General features: G+C 48.9%; 1 protein-coding gene across 1 annotated transcript in view; it reads right to left on the bottom strand.

Moving 5' to 3' along the window:
• The window catches only part of MOV10L1 (Mov10 like RNA helicase 1), a 432,265-nt gene that overhangs the window by 140,023 nt on the left and 268,818 nt on the right, over nucleotides 1-23,424 (bottom strand). The window contains exons 15-16 of the mRNA XM_063929997.1: nucleotides 5,127-5,273; nucleotides 496-617 (exon numbers count right to left, since the gene is read on the bottom strand). Coding sequence (XP_063786067.1) covers nucleotides 496-617; nucleotides 5,127-5,273 — 269 coding nt within the window. The remainder of the gene's footprint in view (nucleotides 1-495; nucleotides 618-5,126; nucleotides 5,274-23,424) is intronic.

The following is a 23,424-nucleotide window of genomic DNA, read 5'->3' as shown; positions in this document are numbered from 1 at the left end:
CTCCCTCCTCAGCTCATGTAGTGAAGGTGCAGTGGTTTCATGGTGGAATGGCTGCTGCTCACTCCTCAGCTCATGTAGTGAAGGTGCAGTGGTTTCATGGTGGAATGGCTGCTGCTCCCTCCTCAGCTCATGTAGTGAAGGTGCAGTGGTTTCATAGTGGAATGGCTGCTGCTTCTGCCTCTTCACCGCTTGTAGTGAAGGTGCAGTGGTCTGATGGTGAAATGGCTGCTGCTTCAACATTACCAGGAATTTTAACCATTTAAACAGTTTGTTGATACAGACATGAGAAAGCTGAAGGGAATGATACCCATTGCCTTTACAGACTGCACTGTGATCCTGTGTATTGGAGAATACAACCAGGTAGTAGAAGACTGCTGGATTAGATAAAGGGTTTGCATAACTAAAAGAAATATGCCCTCTCACATAGCTACAGTACTTTGCTTACCATCAATAATCCATATTAGTAGTTAGCAGTATGATCAACATTTAACTAACCTTAAACCAATCTGATAGAACATCCCAGCACTACTGCAAGTGGAAATTATAACTCGAAAACGAGAAGCCTTATGAATATCTTCTCCAGCTCTGCAATATGGCTTGACCAAGTCATTTATTGACTAGGAAAGTGAGATATAAAATAAAAGAACATTAACTGCACTATCCCTGAATTCACATATATACTGCATAACAGTGATTCCCAAATAGAGTCTTCAAGGACCCCTAGTAGTATGTGTTTTACAGATTTCATCTGTGTCACAATGGAAATGATCAGCACTACCTGGGGAGCTTTTACAATGTGTCAGTAATGAGTACACCTGTTCACCAACTAGGAGATCTGTAAAACATGCACTGTTAGGGGTTCCTGAGGAATGGAGTTAGGAAACACTGCTGTGCAGATTAGAATTAAGAAAATGTCACACCTGCTTTCTGCATGACTTGTGCTATATCACATTCTTCATTTTACAAAATAGATATGGTGTACTGCGAGATATCATCTGCAAAGTGATATTGAAATAATAAAACACAAACGTCTTTAAGACTTGGATTCCAGAAGTCTAACATTCTTTCCATGCAATACAGAATAAACATGATTGCACAGGTAGGGTATGAACTGTAGAATGTCAACATTCTATATGTCGACACTGACATAATATCAACATTGTGATTAATGCGGACATTTTGAATATTTCAACATTATGTTTACATCACCAGGTTATCTTTCGACATTTTAAACATCGACATTCTGATTGGATCCCAACTACACAATTAGGGGCTTATTCTGAAGCACAAGTGGATGTGCCTTTTGCTACAGCCGTATCTAAGCCTTATGCTACAGTAATGCAGATTATATGAACACTTTTTATGCCCACTTACGGCTGTGCAGTTCCGCCTCAGTGCATCGTACCAATGAAACGTGCAACAGCCCTATGACAGAGCAGTTTCTTTGTCTAACCCTGTCTTCGTGCATGAGTGGCAGTGCCAAGTCCCACATCTGCTTAGCCAACCCCCTGCTACAGGAATACCTACTGAATCCCACAGATTGTGTGTCCCATTCTGTTCTGCGTCTCTGGGCACTAGTATGCAGATATGGCAGCTTCCTGTCATTGTGGATATGCCAAGACTGTAATGCTGGGGTTACAGATGTAGCCACACTCATTGTTGCTGTGCAATACAGGTGCCTTAGTTGCTCTATACAAATAGCGCAGGTTGCCAAAGTAAGGAGTGATGAGGCGCAAGAGGATCCACAGCATGCAATACACAGCTCCACCACTGGGTGGCAATTGCTCCACTAATGGAAACTACAGTACAGTGCTGAATATAGCACTACAGCAGGGGTGGGGAACCTTTTTTCTACCGAGGGCCATTTGGATATTTATAAAATCCTTCGGGGGCCGTACAAAAATTCTCAACGTAAAAAATTACCCTGCCCCCCAGTAGGTCTGCCCCTTAGAGGTACTGTGTGCGCGCGCCGGAGGCGCGCACGCGCCCAAAAAAATGGGTGTGGCCAGTTAAAATGGGACGTGATACACATATGCGCCCAATAGTGCGGTGCCAGATCCACAATTGCCCCCACAGTGCCAGGTATACAAATGCCCCTTACAGTGCCATGTATACAAATGCCCCTCACACTGCCAGGTATACAGATGTCCCCACAATGCCAGGTATACAGATGCCCCCCACAGTGCCAGGTATACAAATGCCCCTCACAGTGCCAGGTATACAGATGTCCCCACAGTGCCAGGTATACAGATGCCCCCACAGTGCCAGGTATACAGATGCCCCCACAGTGCCAGGTATACAGATTTCCCCACAGTGCCAGGTATACAGATTTCCCTACAGTGCCAGGTATACAGATGCCCCCACAGTGCCAGGTATACAGATGCCCCCACAGTGCCAGGTATACAGATGCCCCCACAGTGCCAGGTATATAGATGCCCCCACAGTGCCAGGTATACAAATGCCCCTCACAGTGCCAGGTATACAGATGCCCCCACAGTGCCAGGTATACAGATGCCCCCACAGTGCCAGGTATACAGATGTCCCCACAGTGCCAGGTATACAAATGCCCCTCACAGTGCCAGTTATACAGATGCCCCCACAGTGCCAGGTATACAAATGCCCCCCACAGTGCCAGGTATACAAATGCCCCCCACAGTGCCAGGTATACAAATGCCCCTCACAGTGCCAGGTATACAGATGTCCCCACAGTGCCAGGTATACAGATGCCCCTACAGTGCCAGGTATACAAATGCCCCCCACAGTGCCAGGTATACAGATGCCCCCACAGTGCCAGGTATACAGATGCCCCCACAGTGCCAGGTATACAAATACCCCCACAGTGCGAGGTATACAGATGCCCCCACAGTGCCAGGTATACAAATGCCCCCCACAGTGCCAGGTATACAAATGCCCCCCACAGTGCCAGGTATACAAATGCCCCCCACAGTGCCAGGTATACAGATGCCCCCACAGTGCCAGGTATACAGATGCCCCCACAGTGCCAGGTATACAGATGCCCTCCCCCCTCCCCTCCGTGCTGCTTACCGTGAGACACGGAGGAGAGCGCGGTTGTCGGGTGGGAGCGGCGGCGTGTAGTACTTCAAACCAGCCGCCGGTTCGAGAGCCAATCAGAGCTCGTGGACCGGCAGCCGCGGCTCCTGATTGGCTGCCGGTCCGCGAGCTCTGATTGGCTCACGGACCGGCGGCTGGTTTGCAGTACTACACGCCTCCGCTCCCACTCGACAGCCGCGCTCTCCTCCCTGTCTCCCTGTTCTGACAGCTGAGACACGCTGCCGCCGGACTGAGCGTCAGCGTGTCTCACTGACACAAGCTGGTGGGCCGGACCAAACGGTGGGGAACCTCCGGCCCGCGGGCCGTATACGGCCCGCGGGCCGGAGGTTCGCCACCCCTGCACTGCAGGATATTGTACAATAGTGTACAATGTAGGAAGCCCTGACAAGCGCGCCATTGCACAGTAAATGCAGTAGTTATTTTTTTAAACACAATTATACTGCAGGGTTGAGTAAGAAATCACCGGAATGGCAGGCACCCAGTGACAACTGAATCCTCCCCTGGTGCGCTGTATAAAATGATGCATTACATTAAGTAGAAATGAACACAGAATACTAGTTGCATTACGTTTCCCTGCGCCTTGTCGCAGCGTGCTGTATTCAGTCATTATATTGAATTGTGCCTTCAGCAGGTGCAATACTGGTATTCGTCCACCAGGTGTCGCTTTTGAAAACCATCATTGTGCATGTGTGAAGTCAAACGATGATTGCAGATTAAAAACGACTTTTAGATGATCCCTGCATAAAGTAGAAAAAGATTTGCTCATTGTCTCTAACGCACACACAGAAAAACACAGTTAAGAGTTCTACACGGCTTTCTAAAAGAAAAAAAAAATAATTACGATCAGTGACAGAGCTGGGACACACCGCACTGTAATTTTTTTTTTTTTTTTACAATGAGAGACATGTGTCACTGCAGGTGTCCATTACCTGTTTTGTTACCCGTCTTCATGGCATACCGGAGTCTGTTTATGAAGCTGATAGAACTTGTTTTGGGAAAATTAGAATAAAAAGCTGTGGATGCTACTTTGTACACAGCTATACAATACCGATATGTTCTTTGCAGGAATTGAACCATAGTTCACGGACATGGTACCCATCAGCGATACCACTATGCCAAGAGAGCCATGGAAACAGGTGACTGACACCTGCAGTGACATAGTGATGTTGCTTATTGTAATTTTTATTTTTATAGTGCTGTGTCCCCCTTCTCTATCACGGATTGTAATTATTTATTTTCTTTTAGAGAGCGGTTTAGAACTCTAAACAATGCTTTTCTTTGTGTGTGTTGGAGAGACTGAGCAAATCTTTTTCTAATAAATGTAGGGATCTCCTAAAAAAAAAAAAAAGAAGTCATTTTTAAAACTACAAGCATCGTTTGACTTCACACATGCGCAATGGTGGTTTTCAAAACAGACACCTGGTGGACGAATACCAGTATTGCATCTGCTGAAGTCACAATTCATTACAATGTGACTGAATACGTCACGCTGCACAAGGCGTAGGGAAAGGTAATGCAACTAGTTTTCCACACTACACGCCACACAGAGGATAGATCTGTAATAAAAGACTAACGCTGTTCCTTATCTCTATGGGGGGAATTCAAGTGTTTTGCGCGCCAGCAGCCATTAGACGGCACCCGGCGGAGCAATTCAAGTGTTGCTCTGTTCAGGTATGCAAAGCTGCTGGCACTGTCATTACTTTTATGTTGTTCCGTCATTTTGACAGGCTGGTAACTAGTGGTTTATAGTACGCTGTGAAGATTGTTCTAGAAACATTACAGTATGCAAAATAACATGACTGGTGGAACCTAAAGCTATAGAGAAATTCCACTAACAAATCTCCCTACAGATTATTATTCCAAAAATGGAATAGCTCATCTACATCAGAGAATGATCAGGACCTGACCAGAGGATTAAAAGCTAGAATTTTACCCACCCCAGAAAGAATTCCCTACTCTGAAAATTATGCGGTTTTTCGAAGCACATGGCTTTAAAACACTATTTAAAACTGAATAAAGCAGAATATTAAGTTTTAATAGTATTTTGCGGTTACCTCTTCTTGACGGCTTGAAGCATTCACCCTCACCATGCTTCCAGGTTCTAGCTGCCCATTTTCGTGAAGACGGAGACACACAAGATCAGAAGCACTATTCGAAGGGGCGCACACTAAAATGCGACTATCTGGCAATGCATAGTAAATCTGCAGATAAAGAAAAAATAAATGGAAGGTATAAATTAGTACAAAACACATACCTGTTCTAATGAAATTCTAATAAATCAAATCTGCATTCCGCAGTTCAAACCATAAGTATCACAAACTACCAAGAAAAAAAGCATATAAAACCATCAAAAGCGATCTCACTGACTGCTTTAAACTGAATATATAGTCCAAGTTTGGCTACTTTTTAAATCCAGTAAGGCAACTGCCTCACTGTTAAGGGAATTTAATGGTTCCAAAAAGTAAAAATAAAACAAAAACGAGATTTATGGCAAGAACTTACCGTTGTTAAATCTCTTTCTGCGAGGTACACTGGGCTCCACAAGGAAATACATTGGGGTGTAGAGTAGGATCTTGATCTGAGGCACCAACAGGCTCAAAGCTTTTGACTGTTCCCAAGATGCACAGCGCCGCCTCCTCTATAACCCCACCTCCATGCCAGTGAGCTCAGTTTCGTTAACCAGCCCAATGCAGTAGCAGGTACCAGAGACAACAACCGATCGTAGCCAATTACACCACACACTCACCGCAGCAGAGGGTGTCAGCGGCTATGCCAATACCAACCCAAAAAAGCTAAGTGCGTCAGGGTGGACGCCTTGTGGAACCCAGTGTACCTCGCAGAAAGAGATTTAACAACTGTAAGTTCTTACCATAAATCTAGTTTTCTGCTGCGGAGTACACTGGGCTCCACAAGGAAATACATTGGGGATGTCCCAAAGCAGCTCCTCATGGGAGGGGACGCACTGTAGCGGGCACAAGAACCCGGCGTCCAAAGGAAGCATCCTGGGAAGCGGCGGTATCGAAGGCATAGCACCTTATAAACGTGTTCCCTGAGGACCACGTAGCCGCCTTGCACAATTGTTCAAGGGTCGCACCACGATGGGCCGCTCAAGAAGGTCCAACCGACCGAGTAGAATGGGCTTTGATGGTAGCAGGAACCGGACGACCAGCCTGTACATCATGTGCAATCACCATTCTAATCCATCTGGCCAGAGTCTGCTTGGAAGCAGGCCAGTCACGTTTGTGAAAACCAAACACAAAAAGAGAATCGTATTTCCTAATGGAGGAAGTTCTCTTCACATAGATACGGAGAGCCCGTACCACATCCAAAGACCGTTCTTTGGGAGGCAACTCAGGAGAATTAAAGGCTGGAACCACAATCTCATGGTTAAGGTGGAAAGAAGACACCACCTTAGGCAGATAACCAGGCCGCATTCTAAGAACCGCCCGGTCACGGTGAAAAATCAAATAGGTAGACTTGCAGGATAAGGCACCCAAGTCTGAGACCCTTCTAGCTGAAGCAATAGCCAGCAAGAACAGAACCTTAAGGGAAAGCCACTTAAGGTCAGCAGAGGCTCAAACGGAGACACTTGCAAGGCCTCCAAAACCACCGACAAGTCCCAAGGGGCCACAGGCGGCACATAAGGAGGCTGAATCCTCAACACACCCTGAGTGAATGTATGGACATCAGGTAGGGTGACAATCTTTCTCTGAAACCAAACTGACAAGGCAGAGATGTGAACCTTGAGGGATGCCAGACGCAGGCCTAAGTCCAGGCCCTGTTGTAGAAAGGCCAATAGTTTTTCCGTACCAAACTGAAAAACGTCATGATTGCGAGACGCACACCAAGTAAAGTAAGCATTCCAGACCCTATGGTAAATCCGAGCAGAAGCCGGCTTGCGGGCCTTCAACATAGTTTGAACGACCGCCTCAGAAAAACCCTTGGCCCTCAGGACGGAAGCTTCAAGAGCCATGCCGTCAAAGCCAGACGGGCCAAATCCTGGTAAACACAAGGGCCCTGAACTAGGAGGTCTGGGCGGTGTGGAAGTAGAAGGGGACGATCCCACGAGAGACCCAGTAGGTCGAAGAACCAGTGTCATCTGGGCCCCGCAGGAGCGACCAGAAGCAGGTTTCCTCCTCCTTGCTTGAACTTCCGTATTACTCTGGGCAGGAGTGACACGGGAGGGAACACATACGGCAGCCAAAAGTTCCATGGGATTGACCGAGCATCCACGAACGCTGCTTGATGATCCCTTGTCCTTGCTCCGAAGAACGGAACCATGTGATTGTGTCGAGACCACATCTGGAAGGCCCCACGTGTCCACGAAAAGTTGAAACACCTCCGGATGGAGGCTCCACTCTCCTGCGTGTACGTCTGGACGACTGAGATAGTCCGCTTCCCAGTTCAGGACGCCCGGAATGAACACCGCGGATATGGCCGGCAGATGGCGTTCTGCCCACTGAAGAATTTGTGATACTTCCCTCATTGCCATGCGGCTTCGAGTGCCGCCTTGATGATTTATGTACGCCACCGTTGTGGCGTTGTCTGATTGTACTTGAACAGGTCTGTTCTGTATTAGATGCTGGGCCATTGTCAACGCGTTGAACACTGCCCGCAGTTCCAGAATATTGATCGGGAGCAGAGACTCCTCCTTGGTCCACCGACGCTGAAGAGAGAGTGTTGTTCCAACACCGCGCCCCAACCTCTCAGACTGGCATCCGTCGTCAGAAGGACCCAGTTGGATATCCAGAAGTGACAGCCCCTGCTCAATCGTTGGTCCTGCAGCCACCAGCTCAGTGACAGGCGAATCTCCGGAGACAATGAGATCATGTGAGATCTGATCCGGTGAGGCAGGCCGTCCCACTTGGTCAGAATTAATTTCTGCAGAGGGCGAGCGTGGAACCGAGCATACTCCATGTCGAAAGCCGACACCATGAGACCCAGCACTTGCATTGCCGAATGTATCGACACTTGCGGACGAGATAGGAATCATCGAATCCTGTCCTGAAGCTTCAGGACTTTTTCCTGAGACTGGGACAACCGTTGGTTGTGAGTGTCCAACATGCTCTGAGCAGGAACCAGGGAGAATTTCTTCCAGGAGTGTAGCCGTCATGACCGCCATTACTTTGGTGAAAACTCGGGGAGCCATGGTCAAACCAAAGGGTAACGCCCGAAATTGGTAATGAAGGTTGCCCACCGCAAACCGCAGGTACTGTTGATGAGATACCGCAATAGGAATATGCAGGTAGGCATCCTGTATGTCCAGGGAGACCATATAGTCCCCGGGCTCCATGGCCAGAACAATAGAGCGCAGAGTTTCCATACGAAACTTGGAGACCCGCACATGCTTGTTCAAGGACTTCAGATTGAGAATGGGTCGCGAGGACCCGTTCTGTTTCGGGACTAGAAACAGCGTTGAATAGTACCCCTTGCATCTCTGAGCCAGAGGCACCTGTACCACCACTCCAGTGACCAGGAGGGAATGTACCACTGAGTGCAACGTGTCTGCTTTTGCCGGATCCAGAGGCACATCTGTCAGGCATAACCGCTGCGGGGGACGATTCTTGAAGGGTATGGCGTAACCTCGAGCGACGACTTCCCTCGCCCAGGCATCTGAAGTGGTCTTCAACCATTCCTGGGCAAAACCTAGAAGTCGTCCCCCCACCTTGGGATCTCCCAGAGGGAGGCCCACCCCGTCATGCGGCAGGCTTGTCAGTTTTGGAAGCAGGCTGACGGGGCAGCCCAGGCACGTTTTGGTCTGGGCTTGTTTGGTCTGGAAGCACGAGCTTGCTTTGGGTACGCCTGACCTTTTGCTTTACCTGGAGTACAAAAGGGCTGAGGGAAAGTACTTTTAGCCTTCTGTGTGGAAGGAGCCATACTAGGTAGGCAAGCTGTTTTAGCCGTAGCCAGATCAGCCACAATCTTATTTAGGTCTTCTCAAAAGAGAATGTCTCCTTTGAAAGGAAGCACCTGCAGGGTTTTCTTGGAATCCAAATCCACCGACCAGGATCTCAACCAAAGGATACGTCTGGCCAAGACAGACGCAGTAGCAGCCTTGGCAGCGAGCACCCTGGCATCGGATGCCGCCTCCTTAAGGTACAGAGAGCCGTGGCAATATATGAGAGACATTGTGGAGCATGCTCAGACACTCAGCATTCCTGAGCCCACGCCTCAACAGCTTCAGCAGTCCAAGTCGCTGCAATTGTTGGCCTATGCACAGCCCCCGTTAGGGTATAAATTGCTTTTAAACAGCCCTCCACCCGTCTATCCGTTGGTTCCTTCAGAGAGGTGACAGTAGTTACGGGCAGAGCAGAGAAAATAAGATTTTAAACCTACCGGTAAATCCTTTTCTCCTAGTCAGTAGAGGATGCTGGGGACTCCGTAAGGACCAAGGGGAACAGACGGGCTCCACAGGAGACATGGGCACCAAAAAAGAACTTTAGGTATGGGTGTGCACTGGCTCCTCCCTCTATGCCCCTCCTCCAGACCTCAGTTAGAGAAACTGTGCCCAGAGGAGACGAACAATACGAGGAAAAGATTTTGGAAATCCAAGGGCAAGATTCATACCAGCCACACCATTCACACCGTATAACATGGGATATACAAACCAGTCAACAGTATGAAACAAAACAGTATCAGTCCAAGACTGATCCAAACTGAAACATAACCCTTATGTAAGCAACAACTATATACAAGTCTTGCAGGATGTTGTCCGCACTGGGACGGGCGCCCAGCATCCTCTACGGACTAGGAGAAAAAGATTTACCGGTAGGTTTAAAATCTTATTTTCTCTTACGTCATAGAGGATGCTGGGGACTCCGTAAGGACCATGGGGATTATACCAGAGCTCCAAAACGGGCGGGAGAGTGTGGATGACTCTGCAGCACCGAATGAGCAAACACGAGGTCCTCCTCAGCCAAGGTATCAAACTTGTAGAAAATTGCAAAAGTGTTTGAACCTGACCAAGTCGCCGCTCGTAATGCCAAGACGCCTCAGGCAGCCGCCCAAGAAGAGCCCACCTTCCTAGTGGAATGGGCCTTTACCGAATTCGGTAATGGCAATCCAGCCGTAGAATGAGCCTGCTGAAACGTGTTACAGATCCAGTGAGCAATAGGCTGCTTAGTCCTTTGTTGGCTGCATACAGGATAAACAGGGCCTCTGTTTTCCTAACCTGAGCCGTTCTGGCAACATAAATTTTCAATGCCCTGACCACATCCAGGGACTCGGAATCCTCCATGTCCCTTGTAGCCACCGGCACCACAATAGGTTGGTTCATATGAAAAGAAAAAACATCTTAGGCAAAAATGGAGGACGAGTCCGCAACTCAGCTCTATCCACATGGAAAATCAGATAAGGGCTTTTGTAAAACAAAGCCGCCAACTCCGACACTCGCCGCGCCGAAGCCAAGGCCAATAACATGACCACCTTCCAAGTGAGATACTTCAATTCAACGGTTTGAAGAGGTTCAAACCAGTGAGACTTAAGAAACCGTAACACCACGTTAAGGTCCCACGGTGCCACTGGAGGCACAAAAGGAGGCTGGATATGCAGCACCCCTTTCACGAATGTCTGGACTTCTGGAAGAGAAGCCAATTCCTTTTGAAAGAAAATGGATAGGGCCGAAATCTGAACCTTAATGGAGCCTAACTTTAGGCCCAAATTCACTCCAGTTTGCAGGAAGTGGAGAAAACGGCCCAGATGGAATTCTTCCGGAGGAGCAGTCTTGGCTTCGCACCAATACACATACTTCCTCCAGATCCGGTGATAATGTTTCGATGTCACCTCCTTCCTAGCCTTTATCAGAGTAGGGATGACCTCATCAGGAATGCCCTTCTCCGCTAGGATCCTGCGTTCAACCGCCATGCCGTCAAACGCAGTCGCGGTAAGTCCTGGAACAGACAGGGCCCTTGTTGTAACAGGTCTTCCCTGAGAGGAAGAGGCCACGGATCTTCTGTGAGCATTTCCTGAAGATCCGGATACCAGGCCCTTCGAGGCCAATCTGGAACAATGAGAATTGTCTGAATCCCTCTTCGTCTTATGATTCTCAGTATCTTTGAGATGAGAGGAAGAGGAGGGAACACATAGACCGACTGAAACACCCACGGTGTCACCAGTGCGTCCACTGCAACCGCCTGAGGGTCCCTTGACCTGGCGCAATATCTCGGAAGTTTCTTGTTGAGGCGTGAAGCCATCATGTCTATTTGAGGCAGTCCCCACTGACTTGCAATCTCTGCGAAGACTTCCTGATGAAGTCCCCACTCTCCTGGATGCAGATAGATAGTGTCTGCTTAGGAAGTCTGCTTCCCAGTTGTCCACTCCCGGAATGAAGACTGCTGTCAGAGCGCTTACATGACTCTCCACCCATCAGAGAATCTTTGAGGCTTCTGCCATTGCGACTCTGCTCCTTGTGCCGCCTTGGCGGTTTACATGTGCCACTGCTGTGATGTTGTGTGACTGAATCAGAACCGGTAGACCTCGAAGTAAAGTCTCCGCTTGACGAAGGCCGTTGTATATGGCCCTTAATTCCAGTACGTTGATGTGTAGATAAGCCTCCTGGTTTGACCACAGACCTTGGAAGTTTCTTCCCTGTGTGACTGCTCCCCATCCTCGGAGGCTCACGTCCGTGGTTACCAGAACCCAGTCCTGAATGACGAACATGCGACCCTCTAGAAGGTGAGCACTCTGCAGCCACCACAGGAGAGATACCCTGGCCCTGGGGGACAGGCGGATCATCTGATGAATCTGTAGATGTGACCGGGACCACTTGTCCAGAAGGTCCCACTGAAAAGTCCTTGCATGGAACCTGCCGAATGGAATGGCCTCGTAAGACGCCACCATTTTTCCCAGTACTCGAGTGCAGTGATGTACCGACACCCTGTCTGGCTTTAACAGGTCTCTGACCAAGCTCTGAAGTTCCTGGACCTTTTCCATCAGGAGAAAGACCCTCTTGCATTCTGTGTCCAGAATCATGCCTAAGAAAGGCAATCGGGTCGTTGGAACTAACTGTGACTTCGGTAGATTGAGAATCCAACCGTGTGGTTGCAATACCCTCAGGGAGAGTGGTACGCTGTCCAGCAACTGTTCTCTCGATCTCGCTTTTATCAGGAGATCGTCCAAGTATGGGATAACTGTGACCCCCAGCTTGCGCAGGAGCACCATCCTTTCCGCCATTAATTTGGTAAAAATCCTCGGGCCGTGGAAAGCCCAAACGGCAACGTCTGAAATTGGTAATGACAATCCTGCACAACAAATCTCAGGAACGCCTGATGAGGTTGATATATGGGGACATGAAGGTAATGCATCCTTTATGTCCAGGAACACCATATAATCTCCCCCTTCCAGGCTTGCGATGACCGCTCTGAGCGATTCCATCTTGAACTTGAACCTCTTTAAGTATAGATTTAAGAATTTTAAATTCAGAATGGGTCTGACCGAACCGTCCGGTTTCGGGACCACAAACAGTGTTGAGCAATAGCCCATCCCCCGCTGCAGCAGGGGAACTTCGACCACCACTTGTTGAAGGCACAACTTTTGAATTGCCGCCAAAACTACTTCCCTCTCTGGGGAAGAAGTCGGTAGTGCCGATTTGAAAAACCGGCGAGGAGGCACCTCTTCGAATTCCAGCTTGTACCCCTGGGAAACAATGTCTATTGCCCAGGGATCCACCTGAGAGTGAACCCAGACTTGGCTGAACAGACGAAGACGTGCCCCCACTGGAGCGGACTCCCCCAGTGGAGCCCCAGCGTCATGCGGTGGATTTAGTAGAAGCCGGGGAGGACTTCTGTTCCTGGGAACTGGCTGTAGCTGGCAGCTTTTCCCCCTTGCCCTTACCTCTGGCAAAAAAGGAAGATCCCCGAGCTCTCTTGGATTTATGCGACCGAAAGGACTGCATCTGATAATGTGGTGCTTTCTTAGGCTGTGAGGAAACAGAAGGTAAAAAAGCGGATTTACCTGCCGTAGCCGTGGAAACTAGGTCCGTGAGGCCTTCCCCAAACAGTTCCTCACCCTTGTAAGGCAAAACCTCCATATGCCGTTTCGAGTCGGCATCACCTGTCCACTGTCGGGTCCACAGTGCTCGCCTGGCAGAAATCGCCATAGTGTTCGCTCTGGATCCCAGTATGCCCACATCCCTCTGAGCCTCTCTCATATAAAGGACCGCATCCTTAATATGGCCCAGGGTCAACAAAATAGTTTCCTTATCCTTCGTGTCAAAATCAGCAGATAAGGTATCGGTCCACGCTATTACAGCGCTACAAACCCAAGCCGACGCTATTGCCGGCGTGAGTAATGTACCAGTATGTGTGTAAATTGACTTCAAGGTAGTCTCCTGCTTGCGATCAGCAGGATCCCTGAGGGTTGCGGTATAATGAGACTGCAGCGCCACCTTTTTTTGGAAATGCGCGTCAACGCTTTGTCCACCCTTGGGGAGGATTCCCACCGTATCCTGTCCTTGATCGGGAAAGGATACGCCATAAGAATCCTTTTGGGAATCTGCAGTTTCTTGTCTGGAGTTTCCCAAGCACTTTCAAATAACTCATTTAATTCAAAAGAAGGTGGAAAGGTAACCTCAGGTTTCTTTTCTTTAAACATGTGGACCCTTGGATTAGGTACAGCGGGGTCATCTATAATATGCAGCACATCCTTTATAGCAATAATCATATAATGAATACTCTTTGCCAATTTTGGCTGCAACCTCGCATCATCATAATCGACACTGGATTCAAAATCCGTGTCGGTATCTGTGTCTACTACTGGAGAAAGTGGGCATTTTTGAGACCCAGAAGGCCCCTGTGACATAGGGAAAGGCAGGGCATGACCCCCTGTACAATCCCTGGACTCTGCTTTGTCCAAACGTTTGTGCAATAAATTTACATTCGCATTTAAGACATTCCACATATCCAACTAGTACTGTGTCGGCGTTGCCGACGGAGACACCACACTCATGCGCTCCACCTCATCCCTAGGAGAGCCTTCCGCTTCAGACATGCCGACACGCACGTACCGACACTGCACACACTCAGGGAAATCTCTAATCTGGAGATAGATCCCCCACAAGGCCCTTTGGAGAGACAGAGAGAGAGTATGCCAGCACACACCCAGCGCCAATAACCATGGAAAAAATTACCCAGATATAGCGCTCTTATATATATATATATATATATATATATATATATATAAATATATATATATACTGCGCCAATTATGTGTCCCCCCCCCCCTTCTTTAAAACCCTCTGTCACCGGTGATCAGCAGGGGAGAGTCCGGGGAGCCAGCTTTTCAGCGTGTACTGTGGAGAAAATGGCGCTGGTGAGTGCTGAGGAACAAGCTCCGCCCCCTCAGTGGCGGGCTTCGGTCCTGCTCTTTTAAACAAACTGGCGGGGAATTCTCATAAATAACACCAAATAAAGTGTATATATCTATATAGCCAGTCCTAGAGGTATAACATTGCTGCCCAGGGCGCCCCCCCTGCGCCCTGCACCCAACAGTGTGCGCTGTTTGTGTTGTGTGGGAGCAATGATGCGCAGCGTTACCTCGGTGAAGCTCTGAAGTCTTCTGCCTTCCAATACTCACCCGGCTTCTATCTTCCGGCTCTGCGAGGAGGACGACGGCGCGGCTCCGGGACGAACCGCAAGGGGAGACCTGCGTTCTGACTCCCTCTGGAGCTAATGGTGTCCAGTAGCCTAAGAAGCAGAGCCTAACATTTAAGTAGGTCTGCTTCTCTCTCCTCTGTCCCACGATGCAGGGAGCCTGTTGCCAGCAGGTCTCCCTGAAAATAAAAAACCTAACAAAATACTTTTCTCCAGGAAACTCAGGAGAGCTCCCTGTAATGCACCCAGTCTCCTCTGGGCACAGTATCAAACTGAGGTCTGGTGGAGGGGCATAGAGGGAGGAGCCAGTGCACACCCATACCTAAAGTTCTTTTTTGGTGCCCATGTCTCCTGTGGAGCCCGTCTGTTCCCCTTGGTCCTTACGGAGTCCCCAGCATCCTCTAGGATGTAAGAGAAAACAACCATACGCGCCACATGAGAATCTACAGGCGGTGGGGTTTCCCAATTTTTACACACCACAGAGAGAGGATAGCGAGCCAACAGTCTCTTATTCGGTGTAAGCTTTATCCCCGGATTTTCCCAGGATTCCTGATGTATGTCAACCAGGTGTTCAGAATGGGGTAAAACCTGTTTAACCACCTTCTTACGCTTAAACCTAACCGGTTTCTTGGAGACAGTTTCAGGCTCAGTATCATCAGACACTTGAAGAATGAGCCGAATCGCCTCAATCTAATCCGGGACATCCACGGATGACTTCCCTTCCCCATCTGAAACGTCAGCGTCAGTGTTAGCGGGGTCAGTATATGCACCGTCCTCCTCAGAGGACGCGTCGGTTAAAGCCGTGGATTGGGAGGAGGTAATGGCCCGCTTAGAAGATGACGGAGTCTTAGGCGGGCGAGAATGACCCTTAGATTTAGTCATAAATCGGTTCAAATGCGCAGCTGAGTGGAAAGATGATCCACCCATGGCGGGTTCACAGCAGGGACCATAAACTGCTGCAGTGGCACAGGTGGTCCCACGGGGGGCATCAATTTAGTCACAAGTGTGCTTAGCAATGTGGAGAATGTAGCCCAAGGCGGATCCTGTGATGCCCCAAGCGCTACTGACCCACTGGGGGGTAATGAACCCCCTGAACCTGAACTCTCAGATGCTAAATTATCCTCCATTACGTCTGCGGCCTCACTACCACGCAGTCTGGGAGAGGCCCCAACGTCGTTGCCACGTATAGCAGACATAACTATGTGCACAATAATGGGCAACCCGGTACAAGGTGTAGCAGCACTATACCTAGCAAGAACTCTCAGACAGCACAGACCGGAGGTTCAATAGATATAGAATATATGGTGACTATAAATCACAAGCAAAAATACCCCGACAGTATATCTTGTGATATAATCCTACACTGAAAATAGAAAAAAACCTGAAACACTTGGCCCCCTCAGGTATAACAATATAGGAATAGCACGCTGAGTGAAATAAAAGGCAGAATGAGGCTGCGCTAAACTGTTACATATGACAACAATAGTATCTGATAATTCAAAATTTAATATTAAAAATAAATGCACTAGAGTATAAAAATATATACACCATTGATAGCATGCTCCAATAATAAACGTTAAAAAGTATACATGGTACAGTGAATAAAACCAGGGTTACCCAATGTGCCAGGAGTGGAAATAATAATTGGATAAGGAAGTCTGTTCCAAATTTATTTTTATTTTTTTAAAAGCTGCTACCTGAGTGCAGCGAAACGCGTCAGTTTACAGGGACCCACGCCAGGAATCTTTATTTGAAAGTCCGGACCATCCCCTACTACATTCCAGAACAATATCCACTTTGGAGGGTTTTGTACTTAAGCTGAACTGATGAACTTTGCCTACCGCACTGCATGAGGAGCTCACCATTCACTATCTTGGAGCAACATACCCTCTAGCGGTAAAGTTACACTATTGGATATCTGCATACCTCCTATAAATCTGTTTTTGCTGGACTTATCTACTATTGGGGGAAAAAAATTTGGAACAGACTTTCTTATCCAGTTATTATTTCCACTCCTGGCACATTGGGTACCCTGGTTTTATTCACTGTACCATGTATACTTTTTAACGTTTATTATTGGAGCATGCTATCAATGGTGTATATATTTTTATACTCTAGTGCATTTATTTTTAATATTAAATTTTGAATTATCAGATACTATTGTTGTCATATGTAACAGTTAAGCGCAGCCTCATTCTGCCTTTTGTTTACACTTTGTGGGAGTGACTTCCCGTATTTTTAAGGCTGCTGCTTGACATAGCACCTCATACCAAAGCGCCCGAGAACCTTGGGTAACCTTTATTTCTACGCTGAGTGAAATACCCTGCAATAAGGCAACCACGCAGCGGCTACATGCACACACACATATATAGTCACAAGCGTACCATGCAGAAATTATGTACCATAAACTGCACTGGATAACTATAGATATAACAAACACAGTAAACACTGGATGTATATCACAAGGTGTTTGTACCACACAACCCTGAAGGTATGCACGCTCTCTTAACTAACACAGTCGCAGTGACAGGTAGAATACACAAGTGTCCTGTAGGAAGCACAGCACTGGCAGTCAGGCGGTTCCACAGAGGAGGATTTGCCCCAGCAATCCCAGGAACAGCAAGGCTCAAGCTGTAATGGCCGCAGACCAGGAGTGAAGGAGAAGGAGGCAGCTACAGGGCGGGAACATTGTAGAAATGGCGCCCTGGAGCTGGGGGGAAGGGGCCTCAGGTCCGGGCTGCTCCCCCTGCTGGCATCCCCACCGGGTGTGCGGGCAGAACATAAAACGGGGGAATTGTACTAAGTCCCCCTGACCTGTGCTCTAAAGAATACCCTGGTCGCTAGTGGAGCAAGCTGCCCAGTAATCAGGGCCCAAGCCAGCGCGCGTGCGGCCCACCTCCTTCGGCCGCGCTGGATCGCGGTAAAGTGCGGTACAGGAGCCCCTTACCTCCTCCTTGTCTGCGGCCCTGTGATCCCGGAGACGGCGGCGTGTGTGAGACTCACAGTTAAGAAGAAGCCTTAGTCTCCGCTTCAGTGACCCGGCAACCCCGGCGCGGGAGTATACAGCGCCGCTGGGGGTGATGAAGTTGCACACTGAAAAGTCTCTAAGACTTTACCAGCAGCAGCCCTTGAAGTCTTCAAACAGATTCTTCTGTTCAGTCACTAAAATTACATTGAAAAACGCTGCTTAAGGCAGCCATCTGTAAAGTGCCTGCATACTGCAAGGCACCAACTTACAAATTGAGCTCACTGGCATGGAGGCGGGGTTATAGAGGAGGCGGCGCTGTGCATCTTGGGAACAGTCAAAAGCTTTGAGCCTGTTGGTGCCTCGGATCAAGATCCTACTCTACACCCCAATGTATTTCCTTGTGGAGCCCAGTGCACCCCGCAGTAGAAAATAAATAAATAATAAGAATTTACTCACCGGTAATTCTATTTCTCGTAGTCCGTAGTGGATGCTGGGAACTTCGTAAGGACCATATGGAATAGACGGGCTCCGCAGGAGACTGGGCACTCTAAAAGAAAGATTATGTACTATCTGGTGTGCACTGGCTCCTCCCTCTATGCCCCTCCTCCAGACCTCAGTTAGGGAAACTGTGCCCGGAAGAGCTGACACAACAAGGAAAGGATTTGGAATCCAGGGTACGACTCATACCAGCCACACCAATCACACTGTACAACTTGTGATAACCATACCCAGTTAACAGTATGAACAACAACTGAGCCTCATTTTACGGATGGCTCATAACAATAACCCTTTAGTTAAGCAATAACTATATACATGTATTGCAGAGAGTCCGCACTTGGGACGGGCGCCCAGCATCCACTACGGACTACGAGAAATAGAATTACCGGTGAGTAAATTCTTATTTTCTCTGACGTCCTAGTGGATGCTGGGAACTCCGTAAGGACCATGGGGATTATACCAAAGCTCCCAAACGGGCGGGAGAGTGCGGATGACTCTGCAGCACCGCATGAGCAAACTCAAGGTCCTCCTCAGCCAGGGTATCAAACTTGTAGAACTTGTTTGACCCCGACCAAGCAGCAGCTCGGCAAAGCTGTAAAACCGAGACCCCTCGGGCAGCCGCCCAAGAAGAGCCCACCTTCCTTGTGGAATGGGCTTTCACCGATTCTGGATGCGGCAATCCAGCCGCAGAGTGAACCTGCTGAATCGTGCTATAGATCCAGCGAGCAATAGTCTGCTTCGAAGCAGGAGCGCCAACCTTGTTGGCTGCATACAGAATAAACAGCGAGTCAGACTTTCTGACTCCCGCCGTTCTGGAAACATAAATTTTCAAAGCCCGGACTATGGCCAGCAACTTGGAATCCTCCAAGTCCCTAGTAGCCGCAGGCACCACATAGGCTGGTTCAAATGAAACGATGATACCACCCTAGGGAGAAATTGGGACGAGTCCTCAATTCTGCCCTGTCCATATGGAAGATCAGATAAGGACTTTTACATGACAAAACCGCCAATTCTGACACACGCCTAGCCGAAGCTAAGGCCAATAGCATGACCACTTTCCACGTGAGATATTTTAGCTCCACGGTCTTAAGTGGCTCAAACCAGTGGTATTTCAGGAAATCCAACACAACGTTAAGATCCCAAGGTGCCACCGGTGGCACAAAAGGAGGCTGAATATGCAGCACCCCCGGAACAACGTCTGAACTTCAGGCAGTGAAGCCAGTTCTTTTTGAGAGAAAATGGATAGGGCCGAAATCTTGACCTTTATGGATCCTAATTTTAGGCCCATAGTCACTCCTGACTGTAGGAAGTGCAGGAATCGACCCTGCTGGAATTCCTCTGTAGGGCCTTCCCGGCCTCACACCAAGCAACCTATTTTCGCCATATACAGTGAAAAAGTCTTGCTGTCACGTCTTTCCTAGCCTTTATCAGCGTAGGAATAACTGCATCCGGAATGCCCTTTTCCGCTATTCGGCGTTCAACCGCCATGCCGTCAAATGCAGCCGCGGTAAGTCTTGGAACAGACAGGGCCCCTGTTGCAACATGTCCTGTCTGAGAGGCAGAAGCCCTGAGTCCTCTGAGAGCATTTCTTGCAGCTCCGGGTACCGAGTCCTTCTTGGCCCATTCGGAGCAAAGAATATTGTTTTCACTCCTCCTTTTATTACAATTCTCAGCCCTTGGGTATGAGAGGAAGAGGCGGGAATACAGAGACCGACTGGAACACCCACGGTGTTACTAGTGCGACCACAGCTATCACCTGAGGGTCCCTTGACCCGGCTTAAAACCTTTTTTAGCTTTTTATTGAGGTGGGACGCCATCTAGTCCACCTGAGGCAGTTCCCATCAATTTGCAAACTGCGTGAAGACTTCCTGATGAAGTCCCCACTTTCCCGGGTGGAGGTCGTGCCTGCTGAGGAAGTCTGCTTCCCAGTTGTCCACTCCCGGAATGAACACTGCTGACAGTGCGCTTACTTGATTCTCCGCCCAGCGAAGAATTCTGGTGGCTTTTACCCTCGCCACCCTGCTCCTTGTGCCGCCTTGGCGGTTTACATGAACCCCTGCGGTCTGACTGGATCAGAACCGGTTGGTCGCGAAGCAGGATCTCCGCTTGACTTAGGGAGTTGTATATGGCCCTTAGTTCCAGGATATTGATGTGAAGGCAAGTCTGTTGACTTGACCACAGACCTTGGAAATTTCTTACCTGTGTAACTGCCACCCACCCTCGGAGGCTTGCATCCGTGGTCACCAGGATCCAGTCCTGAATGCCGAATCTGCGGCCCTCGAGAAGGTGAGCACTCTGCAGCCACCACAGGAGAGACACCCTGGCCCTGGGGGATAGGGTGATTAACCGATGCATCTGAAGAGGTGATCTGGACCACTTGTCCAGTAAGTCCCATTGGAAGGTCCTCGCATGGAACCTGCCTAAGGGGATGGCCTCGTATGATGCCACCATCCTTCCCAGGACTCGAGTGCAGTGATGCACTGACACCTGTTTTGGTTTTAATAGATTCCTGACCAGTGTCATGAGCTCCTGAGCTCTCTCTATCGGGAGATAAACCCTTTTCTGGTCTGTGTCTAGGATCGTGCCTAGGAGAGGCAGATGAGCTGTAGGAACCAACTGCGACTTTGGAATATATAAAATCCAGCCGTGTTGCCGTTACACTTCCAGAGAAAGTGATACGCTGTTCAGCAACTGCTCTCTTGATCTCGCTTGTATGAGGAGATCGTCCAAGTACGTGATAATAGTGACACCTTGCTTCCGCAAGAGCACAATCATATCCGCCATTACCTTGGTTATGACAATCCCGTACCGCAATTCTGAGGTACGCCTAATGAGGTGGATAAATGGGGACATGAAGGTATGCATCCCTTATGACCCGATTCACGATAAAGTCTCCCTCTTTTTAGGCTTGCCCTGACCGCTCTTAGCGATTCCATCTTGAACTTGAACCTTCTCAGGTATATGTTCAGGGATTTTTAATTCAATATGGGTCTGACCGAACCGTCTGGTTTCGGGATTACAACATGGTCGAATAATAACACCCTCTTGTTGAAGGAGGGGACCCTTGACCACCACCTGTTAAAGATACAATTTGTGAATTGCAGTTAACACTGGCTCCCCCTCTTGGGGGGAAGGCCGCAGGGCCGTCGGTGAGGGGGCATCTTCTCACAGTCCAGCTTGTATCCCTGAGACACAATATCTATTGCCCAGGGACCTAACAGGGAATGAACCCACTTGTGGCTGAACTTACGAAGGCGTGTCCCCACCGGGCCTAGCTCCGCCTGTGGAGCCCCAGCGGCATAGGTGGATTTTTGTAGGGGCCGGGGAGGACTTCTGTTCCTGGGAACTAGCTGTGTTGATCCCGGCTCTGACAAGAAAGGACGCACCTCAGACTTTCTAGTTTCTTTATTCGAAAGGCTGCATTTAATAATGTTGTGCTTTCTTAGGCTGTGCAGGAATATAAGGCAAACTAGCAGAATTACCAGCTATAGCTGTGGAGACCAGGCCCGAGAACCCTTCTCCAAACAATCCTCAGCCTTCCATATGCCTCTTAAGTCGGCATCATCTGTCCAATGCATATTCTACAGGACACGTCAAGCAGAGATCGACATAGCTTTGACTCTAGGACCCACTATACTCATGTCTCTTTGGGCATGCTTTATAACTATATATCTATCACTTAAGACAGCATCTTTAATATATTAACTAGGGTCTCAATCTCTGCTGATAAGGTACCTGTTCACGCTGCCACAGCGCTATAAACCCATGCCGACACAAACGCCGGTCTGGGTAGTATACTAGAATGTGCACGCTATCTGCAGGATCCCTGAGAATAGCAAGTGCTACAGTCTGTGCAAACCGGACACCCTAGGGGAAGATTCTCAACACATCCTGGCCCTAGTGGGGAAAGGATACAGCCTGAGAATTCTCTTGTGGGAAGCTGCCGTCTCTTGTCTGGAGATTCCCGCTCTTTTTCCTCATGAGAGGAGGGAAATTTACCTCAGCATTCTTCCCCTTAAACATGTGTACTCTTGTGTCAGGGACAGATGAGTCATCAGTGATATGCAAATCATCTTTTATTTCAATATCATATATTGAATACCTTCTAGCCATCTTGGCTGTAACTTTGCATTATCGTAGTCGACAGTGGAGTTAAACTCCGTGTCGATACCAGTGTTTGTTATTTTGGATAGTGAGCATTGTGAGACTCTGAAGGTCTCTGTGACATAGGGACAGACATGGGTAGATTTCCTGTCTGTTCCCTAACCATTTGTGCAATAAATTCACCTTAGCACTTACACATATCCAAACAGGTGTCGGCGTTGTCGACGGAGACACCCTCTCACATACATATCCGCTCTATCACCTCCTTAGAGGAGCCTTTTACCTCAGACATGTCGACACACGCGTACCGACACACAACACACACAGGGGATGCTCTATTTGAAGACAGTTCCCCCACAAGGCCCTTTGGAGAGACAGAGAGAGAGTATGCCAGCACACACCCCAGCGCTATATAACCCAGGGATTACACTACAACTCAGTGTTTACCCAGTAGCTGCTGTATACACAATTTTTGCGCCTAAATTTATGTGCCCCCCCCTCTCTTTTCACCCTTTGTGTACCAGGGTACCAGGATACTGCAGGGGAGAGCCTGGGGAGTTTCCTTCCAGCAGAGCTGTGAAGAGAAAATGGCGCTGGTGTGCTGAGGAAGAAGGCCCCGCCCCCTCAGCGGCGGGCTTCTGTCCTGTTTCTGACTAAAAATGGCGGGGGTTTTACACATATACAGTCACAGACTGTATTATGTGTATTTTTATGCCAAAGGTATTTTTATTGCTGCCCAGGGCGCCCCTCCCCCAGCGCCCTGCACCCTACAGTGACCGGGGGAGGGGTGTGCTGTGGGAGCAATGGCGTACAGCTGCGGTGCTGTGCGCTACCTTAATGAAGACATGAGTCTTCTGCCGCCGATTTCATCGCTTCTCTTCTGTCTTCTGGCTCTGCAAGGGGGACGGCGGCGCGGCTCCGGGAACGGACGATCGAGGTCAGGCCCTGTGTTCGAACCCTCTGGAGCTAATGGTGTCCAGTAGCCTAAGAAGCACAAGCTAGCTGCAAGCAGGTAGGTTTGCTTCTCTCCCCTCAGTCCCACGTAGCAGTGAGTCTGTTGCCAGCAGATCTCACTGAAAATAAAAAACCTAACAAATACTTTCTTTCTAGCAAGCTCAGGAGAGCCCACTAGGAGCACCAAGCTCTGGCCGGGCACAGACTCTAACTGAGGTCTGGAGGAGGGGCATAGAGGGA

Source organism: Pseudophryne corroboree, chromosome 6, assembly GCF_028390025.1.
Source record: "Pseudophryne corroboree isolate aPseCor3 chromosome 6, aPseCor3.hap2, whole genome shotgun sequence".
Lineage (NCBI taxonomy): Eukaryota > Metazoa > Chordata > Amphibia > Anura > Myobatrachidae > Pseudophryne > Pseudophryne corroboree.
This window is presented reverse-complemented; position numbering and strand designations above follow the sequence as displayed.